The sequence below is a fragment of the Microtus oregoni genome, unplaced genomic scaffold (assembly GCF_018167655.1).
Source record: "Microtus oregoni isolate MIOR12 unplaced genomic scaffold, Mior012 000043F_ref0000047, whole genome shotgun sequence".
Lineage (NCBI taxonomy): Eukaryota > Metazoa > Chordata > Mammalia > Rodentia > Cricetidae > Microtus > Microtus oregoni.
The window spans coordinates 1,238,029-1,260,499 of NW_024543210.1; the positions used below are offsets into that span (position 1 = coordinate 1,238,029).

The 22,471-nt window shown below is 45.3% G+C and overlaps 3 protein-coding genes across 3 annotated transcripts in view; 2 read left to right on the top strand and 1 right to left on the bottom strand.

Annotated features, from left to right (window-relative positions):
* The window catches only part of Tdrd9 (tudor domain containing 9), a 102,572-nt gene extending 93,612 nt beyond the window's left edge, over positions 1 to 8,960 (bottom strand). Inside the window, exon 1 of the mRNA XM_041633413.1 lies at positions 8,734 to 8,960. Coding sequence (XP_041489347.1) covers positions 8,734 to 8,960 — 227 coding nt within the window. The remainder of the gene's footprint in view (positions 1 to 8,733) is intronic.
* Rd3l (RD3 like) lies at positions 1,887 to 3,612 on the top strand. The gene is made up of 3 exons (XM_041633414.1): positions 1,887 to 1,994; positions 2,343 to 2,648; positions 2,978 to 3,612. Exons 2-3 carry the CDS (start codon positions 2,350 to 2,352, stop codon positions 3,270 to 3,272), a joined length of 594 nt encoding a protein of 197 aa, XP_041489348.1. The 5' UTR covers positions 1,887 to 1,994; positions 2,343 to 2,349; the 3' UTR covers positions 3,273 to 3,612.
* A 5,244-nt stretch (positions 8,961 to 14,204) lies between the features above and the next one.
* Positions 14,205 to 20,680, top strand: Atp5mj (ATP synthase membrane subunit j). Its single transcript, XM_041633294.1, has 4 exons — positions 14,205 to 14,361; positions 17,984 to 18,107; positions 19,532 to 19,555; positions 20,511 to 20,680. The coding sequence occupies exons 2-4, from the start codon at positions 17,984 to 17,986 to the stop codon at positions 20,543 to 20,545; spliced, it is 183 nt and encodes a 60-aa protein (XP_041489228.1). The 5' UTR covers positions 14,205 to 14,361; the 3' UTR covers positions 20,546 to 20,680.
* Positions 20,681 to 22,471: the final 1,791 nt, after the last annotated feature.

The window sequence follows — 22,471 nt, forward strand, 5'->3', positions numbered from 1 at the left end:
AAGAAAAAAAGTGAGTTGAACTAAAACAGAATTGGATAGCAGCTACAAATAACAGAGAAAGCTTTGAGAAGTCGATGTATCTAAATCTGGGGGCAGTGTGGTGATCCATGTCTTTAATCCCAGCACTCAGGAGGCAGAGGCAGGTAGATCTCTACGAATTTGACATCAGCCTAATCTACATAGTGAGTTCCAAGGCAGCCAGGACTACATTGTGAGACTGTCTCAAAACCAACAAACACACACAAAAATGATGGGCAGGAAAGGAGACTGCAGTGATGGACAGGTGTGGTCAGCGAGAAAGCTGAGTAGGGGCAGTGATGGACAGATGTGGTCAGCACTGGAGTGGTCAGTGGGGAAGCTGGACAGGGGCAGGGATGGAGAAGAAATCAGGCTTGTTTTCCTTCGTCAATATATGTTATATTTTTGTTAGCACTTCAGAGGAAGGAAATTTTTTAATTTTGATTTTACTGGGCTATACATCTTTCTTCACTCCCCTCCCTTCCAGAGGAAGGAAATTTTTAAATAATGAAGTTTCAAAGTTGCATGATTCGGTACAGTTCTGGCTTTTAATTTGCAAGGACATTCTGTCACCACACACTTCCCTCCTTCCCCTCTCCTGCTGTCACAGGCAATATGATGTAAAAGCTTCTCATTGAGGACAATGAACCCTGACATCTGGTCTTTTCCAGACATAATAGGCACTGTAGCATGACCACACATGTCACTCTTGATCACATGTCACACAGGTCTGATTTGAACAATGCCTATTATTCTTGGTTCACTGGGAAGAAAAGCAACAGAAGAAATAAAAATTATTAGAAGAAAAGCTGCAAAGTCATCACTTAACAGAAAGCGAAGAAGCAAAGACCTTTTATACTCTAGCCACTGTTTCACAGGGCAAGCACCTAAACCGAAAAAATGCACAACAAAGCCCAAAGCACACCAGTGTTCGCATAAGCAGTGGTTATCAAAGCTCTGAAACTTGACCTCTATGTACAGCCATGTGTGACCTTCAACTTCTGATACTCCTTCCTCCATATAATACTACCACCTGACTATATATGGTGCTAGAGACGGGCCTCAGGTCACACATGCCAGGGAAGCACTCTCCCCAATAAGCCACACCACACCATGTATAATTCTACCGAAGTTTGTAGATGTTCATGCCTCACCACCGTGAACACAGGGATTATCAAATATATCCTACATTTATCTACCCATGTGATTTGGTGTCCTCTAGCATTTCAACTTCAATACACAGAATTTGCTATTTTACAAGCAATACATGATGTAGCATTTGCTAGCGCCCCACACACTGATGTCCGCACGCTTTGCCCACTTTACCCAGTCACCATAAGCTTTCACAGAGCATTGTCGTGCATATATAGTCAAGTCTGATCTATTTTTCATGCTTTCATTAGAAGGGACAGTGACCTGGCTTCCAAATGACCTGAAAGTTAAGCTGAAGAATAAAAGCAGTGTGGTTATTTTTAGAGCTCTACAGGCATAAAAATACAGCATGGAGCTGTGACCCACGGCTACGCACAGCAAAGCAGCACCCATGCGACAATCTTCACCTCAGCTGGGAGAGCATCTGTAGTGCCTCACGCCTGCTCTTCACTCCCTTTCCAGAGACATGCAGCATGCATCTGGGACCAGCATCCATAGATGCCGGCATCTTTTGCAAACAAAATAAGCTACGCTCCAAAGGTAGACAGTTATATAATTTGTGAAGATGAAAGGTGTATATATATTTCTCTTAGCTTAGAGACAAGTGTATTAGTTAGCATTCTCTCGAAATGAAAACAGCAGAACTTCATTCCTAACACAGAAAAGTTGTTTGTTTCAAACACAGCTCCAGTGGGTAAATGAGGAGACACGTTCTTCACCGGAGGACTCCTCCAAGAGAATGAGACCCGCCTGAGTGAAACACAGCTTCATCTCCGGCTCCAGCAAAGTCTCTGGCAGCATTCCCACAACAGATCACTCGGCAGGTAAGCTTTATGCTTTCTGTACAGAGAGCAAGTCAAAGTCTACATTTGCAAGACTGATATTTTAAAGCCTCCTAAGAACTTCTAATAGCAAGAGTTATTTTCAAAAATTGTAGCTTGTATTATTATCTTTGGTTTTATTTAATTTCTGCTTAGTTATATCTAAGTATTTTCAAAGCTTGGGTTTAGCACTGACCTAGTTAGAAATTGAAAGACTTTAATCCTAATGTTCTAATCTTATTTTGACCTGCATGTCTAACCAGTGAAAGATTCATGAATTTTTCTGGCAATTTTAAATTTTTAAAAAAGTCATAAAAATGTTATGCAAGTAAACATTTAACATCTCCACAGCCTAAAAATGCCACTTTTCAGCTGGATGAAGTGGCCGGGAAATAATTCCTACAAGCAAACACACTGCGCTGGCTCAGATATGGTGACAAAGACCCTGCTTCGGGAATTAAAATGGCATCTAAAAGAGCGTGAGAGATTAATACAAGAGATCGAAAATGAACAGAAAGTGAAAAAAACAGGTGTGGATTACAACTGGCTGCGAAACTACCAGAATCCTCAGGCAACCATCCCAGCTACCGAACAAAGACAGCTTGAAGTTCTTTGTTCCCAAGTGCACCCTTGTCAAACCGGAACTATTCTCAGCAGGTAATGTGCTGCATTCGTGTGTGTGTGTGTGTGTGTGTGTGTGTGTGTGAGCTGTTCCACCTTCAGACTAGAAACTGCCCCATTCTGTCAGTGTTTTAATCACACGCACTAGATACTTGTCTGTAAAACTCTATAGACTTCATAGCTTACTGGTATAAATTTATTTTAATTACAATCAAAATTTCTTCACTGGAAGCTTTAATTACAAAGTTTTTCTGATTATTCAAAAGGTAAGTACCTAGCACACAACTACATTATGTAAGCTGCATTTGGGAGGCGGATGGAGTACAAGAGAAATTTCTAAACATTCATCCCTGCATCCCCCTTAGATTCCGAGAACTTCTGGCAGAAAACGATGTACTTCCCTGGGAAATCGTCTACATCTTCAAGCAAGTTCTGAGAGACTTCCTCAGCAGTCCTGACAGAGGGGGTCGGCACGCTGGCCCATGGGACTCCGCCGCCAGCTGTTCCCCGGCCCCTGTGTTCTCGGGCGAAAGCTCCCAGAGGCCCCACAAAGAAGAAATACCCACGATTTCAAGTTATGTAGACAGACACGCCAACAGCAGGCTTCTGTCATGTTCACACAGAGTGTGGAACCGGCCGCACTACTACCCATCGAGTTAAGAACACCGAGGGCACCTTACCATCGCAGCTCAGAGCACCAGCCAGGACAGTGATGTGACCTCATGTTTCTCTGTTACAAGGTCAGAAGTTAAAATTCCTGTCACCAACCTGTTTTAGCAGTGTTTTTAACCACTCTAAATATTCAATATTTTCATTGATTAGTATGCTTTTAACTAAAATGTTGCCTAAATGTTTGAAGTATTTTCTTACACCTCAAATGTCACAGAACTAAGCAAATTTAATATGAAGTTTGACTATTTTTTGTGAAACTTAACCTTGACTTTTATTCTGAGAGCCCATGTGTAGAATAAATGATTAATATGAACTTCTTACACTGCAATACTGAAATGAAGTCAGATCCATTATATGATGTCACCCTCCATGGGAACAAGAGGAAGGGGCCATGAATGTGGAAGCAATATTCAATTTAAAATACAGCTTTCCCTGTTTCTGAGAAGAGTTCACTATAATCATGGGTAGGAGACAGCAAAATCACGCCATTTGAGCTAGGCATAGAGGTCAGCCATGATGCAGGCAAGATGCCGCATGACAAAGGGGGACAAAGAGGCCCAGAGAACCAAGAAAGGTAGACTTCGATTCTGGCTAGCATCCAAAAGGAAGGAGAAAGAAAATATCACTCCCTTTCTGAGTTCTGACTCAGACCCAACAGAACCTCATAGCAGCTCATGGGGACTGCTATCTGATTTCTAATCATGGTTAACAGAGCCAGGTGTTTATACTTCAAGCTATTTACTTAAATCTGGTGATGGAATTAAGGTTGAATCTGTGCACACGTGTGTGTATGCATATGTGTATTAAGTATTTAGGATGCCTGGGGTGCTTCAGGTACATTTTATTGAAAATTATATGGGCACGATAGCTAAAATTTTTAGCTAGGGAATAGATAAAATGAGTTCATCTGCAGAAAACCAGCTGTTACAGTATTCACAAAACACACCAGTACGTTGTCATTATTAGCCAGATCAATCTGTTTAGCAATGTTTAAATACTACATTCTGGGTACTGTGCACAATTTCTCATTTAATCCAAACCTTGTACATCTCACTCGACAAAGGAATAGCTCAGACAAGTTCAGTGCCAGGTTCAAGGTAACTAGCAGAGCTGGAATCACACTCGGCCTGTCCGACCCCAGCCTCATCTGCTTTCTGCAGTCCAGACACAAATAACAGCCGCCTGTGGACACCTCCTCTTAGATGCTTAAAGGAAGTGTCAAGTCCGCACGCTCAAAACCCAAGTCTCAGCAGGTTTGTTTCCTAAAGGATAGAGAGATGCTCTGAAGGCCACAATTAAGAATTCAAATTGAGGCAGAGGCAGGTAGATCTCTGTGAATTTGAGGCCAGCCTGTCTACTACCGATTGAGTTCCAGGACAGGTTCCAAAGCAAAGAAACCCTGTCTCAAAAACAAAACAAAAAACAAAAGAATTCAAATTCAAATTTCTCCAATAGCAATATTCCCACAGAAAGTCGCTTGGTATACTCAGCCTTAGGTGCAAGTGTTGTGCGAGCTGCTCCTTCTGTAAATAGTAGCTGAGCACTGGCCTCATGCCAGACACTCTTCTTGGTGCTGTAGCAGAGAACCATGAAAAGCCAGCTCAAAGATGGGAGGTGCTTACAGTAACACAGCAAGAGATATGCTTTCTTCCAGGCTGGTCATGTGTGAACTGTGAGCCACTCTCTTACTCTGGAAATACATATAGTGCAGTTGCTGTAAATAAATACCCTCAAAACCATCCTTCAGGAAAATCAGCCATATTTCATGTATCAGACAACGTACATCTTTTGAGTCAGTCCAAGCAGGAGCGAGTCAGAAAGTTACAAAGGAAACTCTACTCCCCATTCTGGCACCCATTCCCCCCTATCAAGGGAGTCAGCACTCATCACTGTCAGAGGGACAAATAGCTATCTACCGTGCCTGTTAGCACATCAAAGAGCAGGCCAGCCTCCAGGCTCACTGAGTGCCAGTGGCTCTTCTCACTCCACCCCTACCCTAAACCTCTCCAGATCCTGGGCTTCCCCTGCCCCAGCTTCTCTCTAGGTAACCCTGCCTTTTCAGCCACATGCTTCTCTTGGCTCTCTCTCCCCCTCTCTCTTCTCTCATGGTCTGGTCCAATCTGCTGGCCATGTGTAGTCTACTACTTTCTCTTCCTGCTTCTTCCAGGGCTCTTCCAGATGGCTCTGGCTATACTTTCCTCATCTCTACAATATAAACCTTCCTCCTCAAACATACCTTGGAGTGGCCATGTCCAGAATAAAGAGCAGGCATAGAGTACCCAACTTGACAACTGGGATCTAGACATTGCATTCAAATACCCAAGTGTCTACTGTATATCAGCGGCTGCAGTAACTAGCGGGAATTCTGTGATAATTTCCACAATCAGTAAGGTGTTCTGTTGGAAGCAATACAACTCCAAAAATATGCAAAGAGATGCATAAGCAGAGTGCTGAGTGAGCCCCTTCTGCTCAGATGGCCCCACTCCATGGCCTCCCTTGATCCTTCCACCCCCTCTGACCCCACCCCAATCTCTCCATGCCTTCCCTTGATCCTTCCCCTCCCCCTGCAAAAAAAAATTTAAAAAAAAAACTCTCCTTACTCAATCCAATAATGTCAGTGTTGGTGTAAGGATTAACGTAGCTGCAATCAGAGTGCTTACTACACGCTAGGATGCTACACACCGGATGTACATGTGTTCAGAGTCCAGGAAGGCACCGAAGAGAAATGCCACTAGCACTATTCAGAAAAGCGTCACCAGTAACTCATCAGGCAGGCAATTAAAGTGGTCTGGAGCGCTGACAAAGTATCGGAATGTATGCCAATCTAGTTTTTTAATGGCACACTCACCTTCTGTCGGCTCACTGTTCTGCAGACTCACCTTTGATTAACACGTCTCAGTCCATAAAGACTTGAAGAGTTTAAAAATTGCTCCTTAGAAATTAAAATGACAAATGAATCTATACTTTTAGTTTCTGACAAGGTCAATAAATTCTAGTTCCGGTATCAAAATAAATGAATGAAAACATTATATTCCTCCAGGGAAGCCTAAGGCAGTTGCAGAGCCTTAAGTGGAGCTCTGACACAAAATCATCACCACAGTAATTCAAGGAAATAAAGTCTGAAAAATCAAACAAATTAGCCACTCTATGTCCCCGGGGTTCCTCCAAAAAACAAACTCAACCAAGATCTAAAGGTTGTATTCGACTCTACAAAAGACGGAAGCAGTGCTAACAAGAATCACTTTTAAAAGCTAAAACACTGCCAGCAAGACTGAGAGCAAGTAAGGACACTGCCACACAAGCCTGACACCTGAGTTCCGTCCTTAGAACCCAGCACTCCTGTGGTGAGGTGGGCGGCAGACAGGAGGAAACACAGTCAAGAGAAACCCCGACCCAACAAGGGAACAGGCAAGAAGCGCTGCTGAAAGCTCCCTCCGCCCTCCACACACAGATCCTAACTTGTTTATATGCTTACACACACCCTGTATCTTCCCTGTAGTATTCCGAAGCAAGCACACACATCAATATAGCCCAGAAACACAGAATAATAAATTTTTGAAAATTAAAGAGACAGAGTTGGTGGTGCATACCTGTAATCCCAATGCCTTGGAGATTAACGCAGGAGGACCACTTATGCTCAGTTTCAAGATTAAATTGGGCAAAATAGTAAAACACTGTCTTGAAATAGTTTTTCATTAACAAACGGCTCTCAACAACTGCCAAGAGCGCTGGGTTTCAGGTGGGAGTAACAGAGGTACCAAGCTAGGGTACTACCATGCTGGCTTCTACTCGCCACCTCCAGTCTCTCCTAAACAGGTGTCCTTCTGCCTGGCTCCCACCACATCCACCCATCACTCGAGGCAGACACTTAACCCAAGGAGAGTGATGAGAGGTAAAAAGGTTAAAGAAACCGAACAAGGACTGAAGAGATGGCCCGGTGGTTAAAAGCACTTGCTGCTCTTCCAAAGAACCAGAGTTCAGTTCCCAGCACCCACATTAAGTAGCTTAGAACTGCCTGCCACTCCCGAGTCCAGGGATCTGACACCCTCTTCTGGCCTCTACGGGCACCTGCACTCATACTCAGTACATCCACAATGACACTAAATTTAAAACAATAAAGTGAAATTGAACAAAGAATTAGCATCAAACTCTTTGCTAGTTACCTACTGAAATGTACAAATGTACTGAAAACTTTTGTCTCTATAGAAACCTGCACAAATGCAAACAGCTTCATTTGTTAACTTCCAGAACTGGGAAACAACCAAGATATGTGTCCGCAGATAAGTATGTTGAACCTCAAATGCAATTACTAAGTGAAAGCAGCCAGTCTCAGAGGGCTGAGATTGTGTGATTTCAACCACACAGAACTCTGCAGAAGAAAAACATGGAAACAAACAAAAATTACCCTTAGTTGTCAAAGGTTAAGGAGCAGTAAAACCAGGTGGACCACGTTGATTTTTTACTGCTAACGATACCGGGATGGCAACAGATGTGCAACATCACGAATCCAAAGCCATGCCGTGTTTGCAACACCACAAAAACCTCAAGCATCACTTGAGGAGTCTGGAAAATTATTCTTCACCACACCAGCGTGTGTGCATTAACAAGCAACAGTGGGAAGCGCAGAAGGGAAGCGGACATTTTGGTAACTCTGCACAAGGTTTCTGGAAACGGGCAACCAACTTCAAAACCAGTGTCTGGGGACTCTAGAGAGAGGAACCGGGAATTAAAAGTATAGAATGGTTTTGCAGAAGACCTGAGTTTCATTCCCAGCACCCAGGCAGGTCAGGGGGCTCACAATGACTTCACGCCTTTAATCCCAGGAGGCAGAGGCAGGCGGATCTCTGTGAGTTCGAGGCCAGCCTGGTCTACAGAGCGAGTTCCAGGACAGGCTCCAAAGCAACAGAGAAACCCTGTCTCAAAAAACCAAGCCAAACAAACAAATATAAAATAACCCTTCAGGAAGGAAGGTAGATAGCATCTGGGGCAGTGAGATGCCTCAGCTGGGAAAGGGCACCTGCCAGCAATCCCAGTGACCAGAGTTCAATCCCCAGGAGCCAACACAGGTGGACCTACTCTAACAAGGTATCCTGGCACAAGTATACACACACACAATCTCACCCACAATGAATCCTTGCAGTGAAAATTTTTAAAGCAGTCTATGAACTTGGGGCTGGTGGAATAAACCTGTAATCAAGACTTGGGGAGGTGGAGGGCAGAGAATTGAGAAATTCAAGGTTATCCATGGAGGCATAATAAGTTGAAGCCAGGATAGTCTACACAAGACCCTATTTCAAAACAATAGGCAGGAAATTAAAACAAACAAGTCACCAAATTCTTGGGAGGTTCAGCTTCTTGCTGGAAAACCTGGGAAGGCACCTGTGTGCTGAGGGCTGGGGCTACAGTCACCGGCTTGAGGGCCCAACCTAACCCCTCGCAGGCTCCCTACCTCCCAAAGGTGGAAGATGGCCGGGCAGGGGCTGTGGCCACAGCTGGACCTGGATCCTGGGCCTGGATGGCAGGGGCCTCGCTGGGGGCTGCAGCTGGGCGCTGGACCTCCTCCCGGGCTGCCTCGGCAGGGAAGGCGGGCGGCAAGCCCAGCAGCTCCACATTGGTCACAGTCTTGCCTATGGTGAACCAGTCATTGATTTGGTCGACTGTGAGCTTGCGCAACATCCTCGGCACCCAGGAGCTGCCTCAACTGCCCAGCTCCAAAGATGGCAAAAGCCTCAAGTGAAGCTCCCTGCCCAGTGCCACAACGACCGACCGTTCTAGAAGGCCGCCCCTCCCCCCTCTGAGGCCATCCAATCAGACTGTGCCACGCAAGAGGGTGGGGCGTCCCTGCACGTGCTGGCCCACGCCACTACCGCACGTGGGATCTGTGCGCAGCCACTGCCTCCCCATAAGGCCTGCTGGGATAGTTGGAGTCAGGTGACCTGGGCAGGCAAGTGATTAACTGAGACCGCCTTTAAGTGGTTCTGACGATGGCCGCTGCACAGTTCCAGCAGAGGCTGATAATATTTACAGCACTCCTGCCGCTAACTCGGCCTAGAGCCCTCCAAGGAAGGACGGACCTCAGCCTGAGCCGGGCCACAAACCTCAGAGATTATAAGAAATTGTAGTTTTCTGCTCTAGGGGCACCAGACCGGTAGTTGAACAAGGGTCTCATTGGCCCTAACTAGGTGGGATAGTTTTTGGTGTTCCCTTCTCACATGACTCAAAGATCAAAGCTAACCAGGACCACTTGTTATCAGGCAATTCTTAAAGGGCTTGTAGGCTCCAGATCATCAGATCTCACGTGAAGACTGAGTAGCTCACGGCCTTGGCCTTTGGGGCAGATTTGGTTTATTCGCAGAACAGCTTGAGGGTCTGCAGAACAGGGATGCAAACAGGTGTCAGCATTTAGCCACGAAGGCTCTATTAACAGCACTCTCCATAAAACAGCAGTGAACAGTTTAAGTTTGTTCTCCTTTCAGCCTCAGAACGCACGCAGCATTAGGCGTTTTGAATGACTCTGCTGGAATCGCCCGTAAACATGTTCAAACGTTTAAAGATGTGATACAGTGTTTTGGACTTGAAATTACATTAAAGCCTGTTGTCTGGTTTGAAGCTTTGTCTTCAAAGAGCTGTGATGGATGCTCTTCCTGTTAGCTCATAACGGTAATCCTTAATACTAGCACTTCAGAGACCGGGACAGAATTGCTGGGCGTTTGCCGCCGGAGCAACAGCGTAAGAGTTTATCTCAAAAAATAAATAAATAAATAAATAATAATAATAATAATAAAATATATTCTTTTTGAACTACATCTTAAACCTGATTCAGGTCCCAAGACTCTCTTTGCACTCCTCATAGTGACTTGAGACCCTAAAGAGCTTTTGTTTATGGTTTATATCTGTCTATGGAGGATTACAACCAAGGAAGGTTATACGCCCTTGTCCAAATGATCTTCAGTTCAGCACAGCCTACTGAGGAGTCTTAGTTGAGGGACTACTCAGATGGGATTGTCTTGATTGATGAGTGATGTGTGAGGGCCCAGGCCGCTGAACAGTGAGCCAGTAAGCTGCCTTTCTCCATGGTTCCTGCCTCTACTTTGCCTAAAGTCCCCGCCTTTGTCTTCCCTCAAGGATAGACTGTGACTTTTAAGTGCAATCTGAAATAAACCCTTTCCTCCCCAAATTGCTTGAGTTAGAATGTTTTATTGCAGGAACAGAAATCAAAGTAAAACATTATTGATTAATTTAAAATAGCAATTAAAAACTCATTACATATCAAGCCATATTATTTATGAAAATCACTATTTTCCTGAAAGCTCATATGTAGGAGTGACACATTTTTAAATTTTATTTTATTTTTATTTACATATATGGGTGCATATATGCTATGTGTGAGTGGCCAGAAGAGAGCATTAGATGATTAGCTGGAGATACAAGCAACTTGGAAGCTGCTCATGTTCTGAGAATCATATTCTGGGAGTCTTCCAGAACAGCCCCTGCCCTTAACGGCTGAGTCATCTCTCCAGCCCAAGTGACACTTAGAAATTTTCACCAGTCCCTTAGTGTCGAACTGAATGAAAAACAGCAACTTTTCTGTCTCTGTGATGCTATATGATATCACAAGTCCCAGGGCCTCTGGAACATTCTGTTGTGCACATAAGAGAATTCTAGCAAGAAAAGACAAACCTTATTGTGGTGGGAAGAGTTTTGGTCCTCAGAAGCCCTAGAAACACTGAACCTGGAGCATCACTACCCTAGAATAACAAGCTTTCCAAGCTTCCATGCAACTTCATTTGAGCCAAAGCCCCTTTTCCCTTAAAGCAGGATGATGGCCATTTCTCTGCATCCTCTCTGCATCCCCACCCTCCCATCTGAGCTTGTTTCTCTCTTGTCTGAATGACTTTACTATAGACCCGTTAGTAATTATCCCTTCGTTTTTAATTTGTCCAAAACAGTATTTTGCCTTTACTAAATGTTAATTTTTAGATAAATAGAATTCTAGATGGGCAGCTATTTAACATCATTCTTAGGTATTAGCATCTTTTGTTTGGTGGTGCTGGGAATGAACCCAAGGGTCCTCACACATGCTAAACACCCTTCCACTGAGCTACAACCCTAGCCCTAGTCTTTAGTTTTATTGTGTGGCTTCTAGACTTTTCATTTCTCTGTCTGCTTGGTTTCAGTAAGACTTTTTGAGCCCTTTATTGTTTTTTAAATCCCTTTTGGGAAATTCTCAATCAGCTATTAGCTCTTCAAATATTTCTACCCTACGCCCCATTGCGCTCTGAGATCTAGTTTGCTGTATGGTTGAAAGTTAAGCTCAGTTGTAGAGCTCATATGTTGTCCAATGCCCCAGGTTCATCCCCAGCTTCATGAGAGAAAAAGGCTGGACATAGTGCTCACCCCTGTAGTTACAGCATTTGAAAGACTGAGGCAGGAGAATTGCCGTGAGTTTGAGACTACACATATATGCAGGCAAAACACCCATATCCAAAAAATAATAGTGATTTTTAAATTTAAAAAACAATAACAAGCCGGGCAGTGGTGGCACACACCTTTTATCCCAGCACTTGGGAGGCAGGGGCAGGTGGATCTCCGTGAATTCGAGGCCAACCTGGTCTACAAGAACTAGTTCCAGGACAGCTAGGACTGTTACACAGAGAAACCCTGTCTCGAGAAAAAAAACAAAACAAAACAACAACAACAAAGGAAGACTAGCTAGATGGGTCAATGGGTAAAGGTGTCTGACCACTTGAGTGTGATGCCTGGGACTTCCACATGGATTTCCTATCACTCTACATGGATACCGTGGCACTTTGATTTACACACACACACTCACATCCACATAGTAAAAAATTTTAAGGGAAAAAATGAAAGAGGAAAGGAGGAGGAATCCCAGCTGCACTGGACAGGCTGCTGCAGGCTTTCTTTCTATAAGGTATCTTTGTCTTCTCTTGTTTGTCTGTGTTCCTTATCATTTCTCCTGGCTTCTGTTTTGGTAATTGTTAAACATACCAAATTTGGTTTGTTTTTTTTTTTTAGTTTTGTTTTTTGTTTGTTTGTTTGATTGGTTCTGTTTGGTTTTTCAAAACAGAGTTTCTCCGTGTAAGAGCCCTGGCTGTCCTGGGACTCTCTTTATAGACCAGGAGCCTCCAACTCACAGATCTGCCCGCCTCTGCCTCTCAAGTGCTGGGATTAAGGGTTCCACCACCACTGCTGGAACCTTTTTTTTTTCTTTTTTTGTTATTTTGAGTCACCTACCCACTCACCCATCCCCAGTTGAAGACTAAACCCAGGGCCTTATGCTTGAGCAAGCTCTACCACTGAGCTAAATCCCCAAGCCCTAATTTGTTTTAATTCAATAGATAGATTTGTTTTTCCACTTTCTGCTGATGTTTTAGTGGTTCCTTAAACAAAGGTATGGGCCTGGAGATATGCCTAGGTGATTCAGAGCACTTAGTGCTCTTCCAAAAGACCAAGGTTCAATTCCCAGCACCGAATGGTAGATCACAGCCATCCATTATTACAGTTGCAGGGTATCCAATGCCCTTTTCTGACCTCTGAGGATACCAGGCACAAACTTGGTACACAGATATAGATGTGAACAAAACACAATAAAATTAAGCCTTTTTTTAAAGGCTAAAATAAAGCAAGAACAATGTTTGGTTGGTTGGTTGGTTGGTTGATTTTTCAAGACAGGGTTTCTTCATATCTTTGGAGCATGATGTGGAACCCCCTCTGTACACCAGAATGACCTCAAAGTCATAGAGATCCGCCTGCCTCTGCCTCCCAAGTGCTGGGATTAAAGGCACGCGCCACTACCACCGGGCTAGTTTTTGTTTAGAAACAGGGTCTCATGTAGCCCAGGATGGTCGTAAAATCCTGATCATCCTCTGCTTTCCAAGTGCAAGGATTATATGCACACCACACACAGCTAGCGTATTTATTTAAAAAAAAAAAAAAAAAAAAAAAAACCCAACAAACTATTAGGTCCAGTCCCTGGAGTTCCTGCAGAAGTCTTTAAATCACTTTCCAACATCTTTTAAGGATAATTGCTATGCTCAGAATGGCTGCTTATTCAAATATGTAGCACAAAAATGAGCAATACTGGGGGAAATGGTAATTAACAAAAAAAGCTTGGAGTAATGGTGCAGGCCTTTAATCCCAGTATTCAGAAGGCAGAGGCAGGCAAATTTCTGAATTTGAGGCCAGCCTGGTTTACACAGCGAGTTCCAGGCAACATAGAAAAAAAAATCAAGTAAAGAGGGTTTCTTTTTTCTATATTGCTTTGGTGTTTTGTTTGGGAAGGTGGGAATGTAACAGTCCCGACCAGAATTGCTATATAGAACACCCTAGTGTCTCACTCAAGAAAAACATCCCCTTACTCATCACCCTCCCACCCCTTCACCTCACCCCTTACTCCACCCCCACCCTGGTGCCTCTGCCTCCCAAGTGCTAGGATTAAGGACCTGTGCCACTAAGACCTGCCTTTGCTTTGTTTTGGTTTTTTGTTTTTTGTTTTTGGAGACTCGGCCACTCTGTGTAGCTCTGGCTGTCCTGAAACTCACTACTTGGACCAGGTTGGCCTTGAACTCACAGAGATCTGCCTGCCTCTGCTTCCTTGGTGCTGAGATTAAAGATATGCGCCACCACACCCGATTTTTGGTTTATGAGGCAGTCTCACGCTGTAGCCCAGGCCTGCTACCTCAGCTTCTCGAGTGCTGGGGTTAAAGGTTTAAGCCCTGCTAAAAGGGCTTTTTGTTTGCTTTAAGGTCAATTTATCTAGCCTATCTACTGTGTTGGGTTCGGTACTTAAAGCCCAGTGTTTCCGGAAACCCACGTCAGTGTTAAGACACTATAGAGACACAGTAGACTCCATCTCCCAGCAACTCCTGGTTGCTTGCAGCACCCGGGTGACCACCGGGGGCGCTGTGGTGCGCAGGCGCAGAAGGCCCGGCAGCCCGCTCCAGGAGCCTCCGTTCCTTCCGCTTTCCCGACTGGCCCCGCGCAGCGCTTGCGTGTTCAGTGACCTTTCCCAGGCTTGTGGAAATCTGGTGTGGCCTGTGGCCTTGGTCCCGCTGAGGTGAGAGCCGGGCCGGGGCTTTTTCCTGTGTTCCCAACAGCGGGAACTGGAGAGGGACCGGGACGAGGTGCGGTGGGGCTGAAGTAGGTCGGGAGCGCAGGCCAGGGACTCTGCGGTCCACGCTGACCTTGGATCAGCCCCTGCGCCGTCCGCGGACTGTGAGGAGGGTCCACGGGGTTCCCACGACTGCGGCCGAGGAGTGCCCGGGGGTCAGTCACGCCGACTGCGGGAATGTGCTCGGCGGTCAGTTCTCCAGACCTGCAAGGGTGTTCCTGGAGTCAGGCTCCCCGATTGTCCGGGCGAGGGGTTGTTGCCAGTCCTTGGCGTTAACAAGGGTCTGGGAGGGTGTGCTCTGAGATCATTTCTCTATACTGATAGAGGGGTTATTCCTCAAGACTTCAACGGGAAGCCGGGCGGTGGTGGCGCACGCCTTTAATCCCAGCACTCGGGAGGCAGAGGCAGGCGAATCTCTGTGAGTTCGAGACCAGCCTGGTCTACAAGAAGCCTGTTCCAGGACAGGCTCCAAAGCTACAGAGAAACCCTGTCTCGGAAAAAAAAAAAAAAAAGACTTCAACGGGAGGCACCTAGGATCATCACAGAGAAGGTGTTGTCCAGGGGCTAGATTCTGGTGAAGGCCCACCTCAGGCAGCATTATGGACACATAGGCTTTGGCAAAGGAGCATGGCACCATCAACTGTGAGCGTCCTGTTACCTACCCTGTTACCGATGCAGCTAGATCCCAAACCAAGAAGCATCTCTCCAAAGTTACTGCCTTCTTTCCTTTATGCCGCAGGCTTCTTCCAAGTTAGGCGTCGGCAAGGGAGATGTTCGAAATTGTATCAAACCACATTATTAACCTTAGCCTGTCAAGTGCCCTCTCTTTCCAGTGTATTGCACGCTTGCTGTTACTTTAATTTTCAAAACCTTTACAGGCATAGGAAGTCTCCGTAGAATAAAACAGTGCCAGGGTCCCCAGATCCTGAGCAAAATCCCGAGGTAATCAAAGTCCCTTTCTATCCTTCTAGTTTACTTTCTCCTTCTAGGCCCTCGTGTGATAAATAGCACTTCCCTTTTGGGGGCAGGGGGCGTTGAGACAGGGTTTCTCTGTAACAGCCCTGGCTATCCTGGAACTTGCTTTGTAGACCAGGCTGGCCTAGAGCTAAGAAAGGTTCATCTGCCTCACAGGTGCACACGCCCTTACCCTGGGCTGTGTAAGTCCCACTCCTTTTTTATTTTGTTTTCTAAGACAGGGTTTCTCTGCCAGGCATGATGGTGAATGCCTTTAATCCCAGCACTTGGGAGGCAGAGGCAGGCAGATCTCTGTGAGTTCGAGGCCAGTCTGGTCTACAGAGCGAGTTCCAGGATAGGTTCCAAAGCTACAGAGAAACCCTGTCTCGGAAGGAAAAAAAAAGAATTTTTCTATGTAGACCAAGCTGGACTTGAACTCACAGAGATACACCTGTTGCAGCCTCCCAAGTGCTGGGATCAAAGGCGCGCATGCACCACCACCGCCTGTTCTTGATGTCAGGCGTACATGCACCACCACCGCCTGTTCTTGATATTAGGCACGCATGCACCACCACCGCCTGTTCTTGATATCAGGTCTCAACACTTGCGCTTAGCCTGCTAGAGGAAAAGAGGAATCCCTTTCAGGTCCCCCTAGAGTCTCAGTGGCCTAGCAATTGTACTCAGCCTGCTAGAGGAAAAGAAATCCTTTCAGGTCCCCCTTGGAGTCCCAGTGGCCTAGGGATTGCTGCTTTCTGTTGAGTTTTTGTAGCAATTCCTTGTTACAGGTTTGATCATTTACTGCTTGCTTACTCTGCAGTAGGTCCTAGGCTGGACCCTTTATATTTCAAGAGCTCTGTGGAGCAAGTAGAAGGTCCTTGACACAGGAGATTTAGGGAGTTCCTAAAGTTGAACACAGCTGGAATTTCTAACCCACTGGTCCTTTGCAATACTTTGAGTCCTTGTCTGTCACTCAGTAGCTTGGGATTCTTCAGCTTTCCAAAGGCCACCTCCGAAGGTAGGACTATCGTGTTAGAGCATCTGAATACAAATATTAGGAATTTAGGGACTGATACAGTCCAGGAGAAGATAATAGTCACACCCTATGAGTTAACTCTCTGGGCTAGCTAACTTTCAGGCCATTCTTCAATTTAAGTTCATTCCCATAGGAGAGAGCAGGAAGCAAGACCATAGGGATAGATTGCTACAGTAACCAGGAGTATAGACCAGGTTTGGTGTGCTCTCATGTAGTTTGGGTCATGGGTAGCTTTGGGAGGCGGTAGTATAGGAGATTGTCAAGCAGTAAATGGTGCTGTTTGGGGCTTTTGTTTTGTTTTAGATTTATGTATGTGTTTTGCCTGTATGTATGTATATGTACTCTGTATGTGCCCTTGGAGGGTCTAAAGGCAGTGTCAGACCCCCTGAAACTAGAGTTACATTGCAGATGGTTGTGAGCCACCATGTAGATTCTGGGACCAGAACCGGCTGAGCCATTTCCACCCCCTGGAGGACATCCTTAGATTAGAATCTAAACTCAAGGACCTAATTGGTGTGCACATGTTCCCTGGTTCAACAATAACATTCTGTATAACAGGTACTTTCGAAATGGTGCCAGGTGCTGTATGAATTCTACATATACTAACTCACTTAAAGATTACAGCAATCCCTTCGGGTAGAACTATTTTACTATCCCTGTCATACAAGCAAGACATCTAAATTAGTGGGTTTGTGTCTGGCAGCCACATTCCTCCCTGATCTTCAAGTTCATTATGAGTGCTTCTGCCAAAGTCACTTCTCCAGATGGCCTGGCTCTTCCTCTTTCCTCCCACAGCACATGTCCCCTTCCCTTCTGCTGAGTCAGTATGGTCCAGGTCTCAGGAATTCAAGGGCAGCCACTGGCCTTTACCCAGACTGAACTTCTGACAGATCTGTACTATAGGTTGACAAACGGTTGTGGAAAGCCAGAGAACGCTGAGAGGTACAACTCTCTGCAGTAGTGGTGCAGAGCAGGCCTTCAAGGTAAGGGGTTTCCAAGTCAAATGAGAAGGGCTCTGAGATGGATGTTCCTGGTGCTGTTGGAGTCATCGGATGTCTCACAACTGCGGGTTGAGAATGAGAGTATCTGGTTTGGAATCTGTGGTAAATTGTAAAGAAACAGGAAACATTACTTTGAGAGCGATCATAGTTGGTTCATCATGTATTGTTCTGTATTCATCCATCAATCTCAGCACTGAGCAACTGGAGGTGAAAGTGTACCAATGTACCAGGCTTGGGTGTTGGTTTCCCACAGAAATGACCATGCCTAACCCTGGTTGTTTTTTGGTTTGGTTTGGTTTGGTTGGTTCCATTTGGTTGGGTTGGGTCCCGCCCCCCCCCCCCCCAATTTGAAATGCTAATAATGCTGAAAGGAGTGTTTCCACCCAAAGGTCAAAAAAGTGGCATGTGACTGGGGGCTAGCATTAGTGGCAGAGAGGCTTACGGGGAGCCTTCTGGAGGGGTGTCAGCTCAGAGAGCTCCACAGAGCCTGTGGGGCTAGAACACTGTCGGGTGAAATAATGAAAGTATCCTGCCAATTGGGTATGCGCTAGCAGTAATCTTAATGTTCGTTCTTTTTCAGATGCTTCAAAGCCTTATTAAGAATGTCTGGGTCCCCATGAAACCCTACTATACCCAGGTTTACCAGGAAATTTGGGTAGGAATGGGGTTGATGACCTTCATCCTTTATAAAATCAGGAGTGCTGGTAGGTTTATGTTTTTATGTAATTCTTCAAAGTTGGCAGGGGTGGTGTTTCAGATAAAAAAAAAATCTGGTGTTGGTTGTTTACTCTTAAGCTCTTTACTCTTTGGTCTTTAGGGGGACCTGCCACCCAACTCTCTTACAAGCCCAGCCTTAGCTTGGCTTGTTTCTAGGTAGCTCTATCTCATCTATCTTTTGCCTCTGGGCTTTTTCCTTTCTCCACTCCGAGGCTAGCTGGGTGGTTGGCCCCTAGTGTCTTCCTCTCCTTGTTCTATTGCTCCTTCCTCTGCCTACATTTCTTCTAATTGCACTCTACCTGCCAGCCCTGCCTATCCTTTCTCCTGCCTCACTATTGGCTGTTTAGCTCTTTATTAAACCATCAGGTGTTTTAGACAGGCAAAGAATCACAGCTTCACAGAGTTAAACAAATGCAGCATAAACAAAAATAACACACCTTAAAATAATTTCCTACAATAAAAAAAATCACAATTAGGGAACTATGACTTTTAAAAATATTTCTATCCTGCTGGACGGTGGTGGTGCACATCTTTAATCCCAGCACTCGGGAGGCAGAGGCAGGTGGATCTCTGAGTTCGAGGCCAGCCTGGTCTACAAGAGCTAGTTCCAGGACAGGCTCCAAAGTTACTGAGAAATCCTGTCTCAAAAAAACAAAAACAAAAAAATTATTAACCTGTACGTGTAGATGCACGTGATGTGTGGGGTACATGTGTGCAGAGGGATGCAGTTGGTTCTCCCCTTCACACCTGTATGTGGGTCCCAGGGATTGAACTCAGGTCACCAGGCTTGTGCAGCAAGTGCCTTTACCTACTGAGCCATCTGGCTGGTCCAGAACTATGATCTTGGATACCCATCAACAAATGAATAAATTTTAAAAAATGGAATAAAGTAGCTGAAATAGCCCTTGTTGGGAGAGCTTAGACTGAGAAAAAAAAAAACTATAATAGATATGCACAATGGAACTTTATTCAGCTATAAAAGAAAAAATGTTATTTGTGGGAAAATGAATAGAAGCAAAGATTGTCCTGCTAATGACATGTCAGACTCAGAAAGACAAATGTTACACGTCTTCCCTCCGTCTGCTTACACATGAACACCTGCCATGAAAGTAAAAAGGGGCTGTTGTGTGCAGGAGACAGCCGACGGCAGAGGAGAGCAAGTGAGGGCGGAGGGGAGAGGGAACAGGACATGAATGGCTGTGTACATGCTGTCTTGAAACCTCCTACTGTGTATGCCAGTTTTCCTACTTTGGAAAAAGAAATGACTGTGACACGCAGCCATAACTGTTTCTGAAAGCATGCTGTATGCCTTACCCAACGTGTGACGCCTGCAGTCACGTTGATTTTTGACCGTTATTGACGGGGCACTTTTGTAGGGCATTATTGTAACTGATTTTCTCTTCTGTTTTAGATAAAAGAAGTAAAGCTTTGAAAGGTAAGAGTTGTGCTTCTTGGATGGTTGGGGATGGTAAGGCCATCATAGCTTTTCAAAACAAGTTATATGAGTCCTGAATTGAAACGGATGCCTGGTTCAGCGATTCTATAAGATACTGTGGAAATACTAAAGATCAAGACATAAGCAGTTAAATGTTACAGCGAGCACCCTTTGGGCCAAGTAACACTTCCTGCAGTGACAGACAGAGCGGGTAGCTAACGCCACCAGTGGAAGGCACAGGCTAGCTGGGTGAGCTTGCTACTGAAGCTCCCGTTTTATTTGGAGGAAAGTATGTGATAAGTTTGTGCCCCGGCACTGACACTGTGGTCATCTGAGACTTACACGAACCCAGGACTGGTTTCCTGAGCTTCCGCAGGGGAGACCTTTCTCTGCTCCCAAGGGTGGACTGCGGCATCAGCATCGCTTGCACAGATGTGGAGCTGTGCTGCGTGTATCACATAGAAGTGGCTCCCACCCCCATTCAGGGTGGGGTTTTATATATTATGTTTGCAGTGTTCTGCCTGCATGTCAGAAGAGGGCATTAGATCCTATTGTGAGTGGTTGTGAGCCCCCATGTGGTTGCTGGGAATTGAAATCAGGACCTTTGGAAAAGCAGCCAGTGAGCGCTCTTAACCTCCCAGCCGCTCTACAGCCCCCTAGGTGGGATTTTTGTTTGTATTTTTGGTTGGATTAGAGCAGGGATTTTTGCTTTTTGAGGCAAAGTCTCACTGTGTCAGCTTAGCTGACCTGGAACTTACTATGTAAACCAGGCTAGGCCTTGAAATTAGAGATCCTCTGGCCTCTGCCCCCAGAGTGTTGGGATTAACGGTGTGTACACCATACCCTGCCCCCATTCTGTTTTGTAGTGTTGAAGATGAATTGTCTTAACTTGATACTTTAAACAGTAAATTATATTCTTGCTTCTACTGAATCACTTTGTTCCTCTACTTGGAAGGCTCCAGTCCTGCACCTGCCCATGGTCATCACTAATGGCTCCGAGTCCACTCAAGATGAATCCTGTCGGCTAAACTTAAGCAAGCTGTGTTAGATGGGAACATGGAACATCGCTGTACACTTCCCTAAGTACCATTTACAATGTGGCATTAATAAATGTGTCTGATCAGCCCTCCCTGTGGATACTACTTTCTGCTTCCCCTGAATAATTCCTCCATCAGAACCTCTGAACCACCTTCCTTAGGAAACCTGAAGAATGAGAAGCAATGTGTGCTACCGTAGAGATTGATCACTAGTCTCTAGATAAGAACTCCGACTCCAGTATTCTATAATTATTCGTTAAATCGTTTTGTCTCTGCCTATCTGACTTCTCTGATCTTGGTTTCATATTTTGGGAAAGAAGATGTTAATTATTTTAAGAGTTAACTTAAATTTTTTATAAGGGTCAATAAGAAGATAAAGGGGAAACAAAACATTATCTTGTGATGTGGTGAAATAAGATAGCATAAAACAAGCATGGTGGCACACACCACTAACTCCAGACAGCGCAGCGAGGAGTTAGGAGCTAGCCTGAGCTACTGAAACCCTGTCTCAAAAAAGCTATTTAGAAGACAAGTGGAAGGAGCTGGAAGCTGGGATGGTCCACATCAAGCAGCTTAAATACTTGCTGATTCTGGCGCCAGAGGATCCAACACCCTGTTTGGGTATCCGTATACATATAACACGCATACATACTTATTAATAAAACATGTTAATGGATAGAAGGCTGGTACGATGGCTCATGTAGAGGTACTTGTCCACTGATAACTTGAGTTTGAGCCACAGGGCCTTTGTAGTGAAAGGAGAAAGCCACCTCTTAGAAGTTCGCTGACCTCCACCTGTGCACAAACACCTGTTTGCACAGATTTTTGTGGGACTTCATCCTCGGAGCACATGGTTGACATGAGCTCTGGGGCAAATTTATGTCCGCATAATCAATCAGAGTAAAGTAAGCAATAAAAAAAGCCAATGGGGACCTGTGTGTGGATACGGACTTATAACCCAGTGTTTGGGAAGGTGAGACAGGACCACAAGTTCTAAAATGGCCTTGGCTCTCAAACAAGCCAGGTGTACCAGGCTTTCTCTCTGAGCCATCAACCAGCTCGGAGATTTATTATGAATGCTCAGCCTAGCTTTTCTTTCCTTCTGTAGTATATCTTACTTTCACTGCCCCTTGTGTCTGGCCTGTGGGGCTGCCTGGCTTCTTGCTCTGAGGGTCTCCCTCATTCTCTCCTCCCACTCCGGCGCCTCCTCTCTCCAGCCTAGATTTCTCTCCCTGCTTATTCTCCCTGCATGCCAGCCTTACCTGTCCCTCTTCTGCCTAACTCGTGGCCATTAAGCTCTATTAGACCAATCAGGTGCCTTCAGCAGGCAAAGTGGAACACACAACACACCTTTACATAGTTAAACAGATGAGCATAGACAAAAGTAACACACCTGTACACAGTTACAGCAATAGTCTGCAGCATAAACAAATGTTACACGTTTTTGCCTAGTTAAAATAATATTCCACAACAGCCAGGTGTGATGCCTTATACCTGTGATCTTAGCTCTTGAGAAGTTGAGGCAAGAGAATAAAAAGTTCTGAGTGAGGCTAAATTGGGCTACAGGATAGATGACAGAGAGATGGTGGTGCATACCTCTTAATTCCGTAGCTCTTGTCAGGGCTAGTTGCTGTGATGAAACACCATGACCAAAAGCAACTTGGGGAGGAAAAGGTTTGACTTACATTCTGAGAAACAGTCCATTGAGGGGAGCCAAGGCAGGGACTAAAACCAAATGAGAGCAGGAATCTGGAGGCAGGAGCTGATGCAAAGGCCATGAAGGGATGTTGCTTACTGACTTGCTCAACCTACCTTAAAGCACCTTAGGACCACCAGCCAAGGGGTGGCACCACGCACCATGGGTTGAGCCTTGCTACAT

What these genes read in the sequence shown, in the direction of transcription:
- Rd3l (XM_041633414.1), top strand. Translation starts at nt 2,350, where the DNA reads ATGCCACTTTTCAGCTGGATGAAGTGGCCGGGAAATAATTCCTACAAG. An exon ending in ACCGGAACTATTCTCAGCAG is followed by an intron (nt 2,649 to 2,977) that starts GTAATGTGCTGC and finishes CATCCCCCTTAG; the next exon opens with ATTCCGAGAACTTCTGGCAG.
- Atp5mj (XM_041633294.1), top strand. Translation starts at nt 17,984, where the DNA reads ATGCTTCAAAGCCTTATTAAGAATGTCTGGGTCCCCATGAAACCCTAC. An exon ending in TTATAAAATCAGGAGTGCTG is followed by an intron (nt 18,108 to 19,531) that starts GTAGGTTTATGT and finishes CTTCTGTTTTAG; the next exon opens with ATAAAAGAAGTAAAGCTTTG. An exon ending in AAGAAGTAAAGCTTTGAAAG is followed by an intron (nt 19,556 to 20,510) that starts GTAAGAGTTGTG and finishes TCTACTTGGAAG; the next exon opens with GCTCCAGTCCTGCACCTGCC.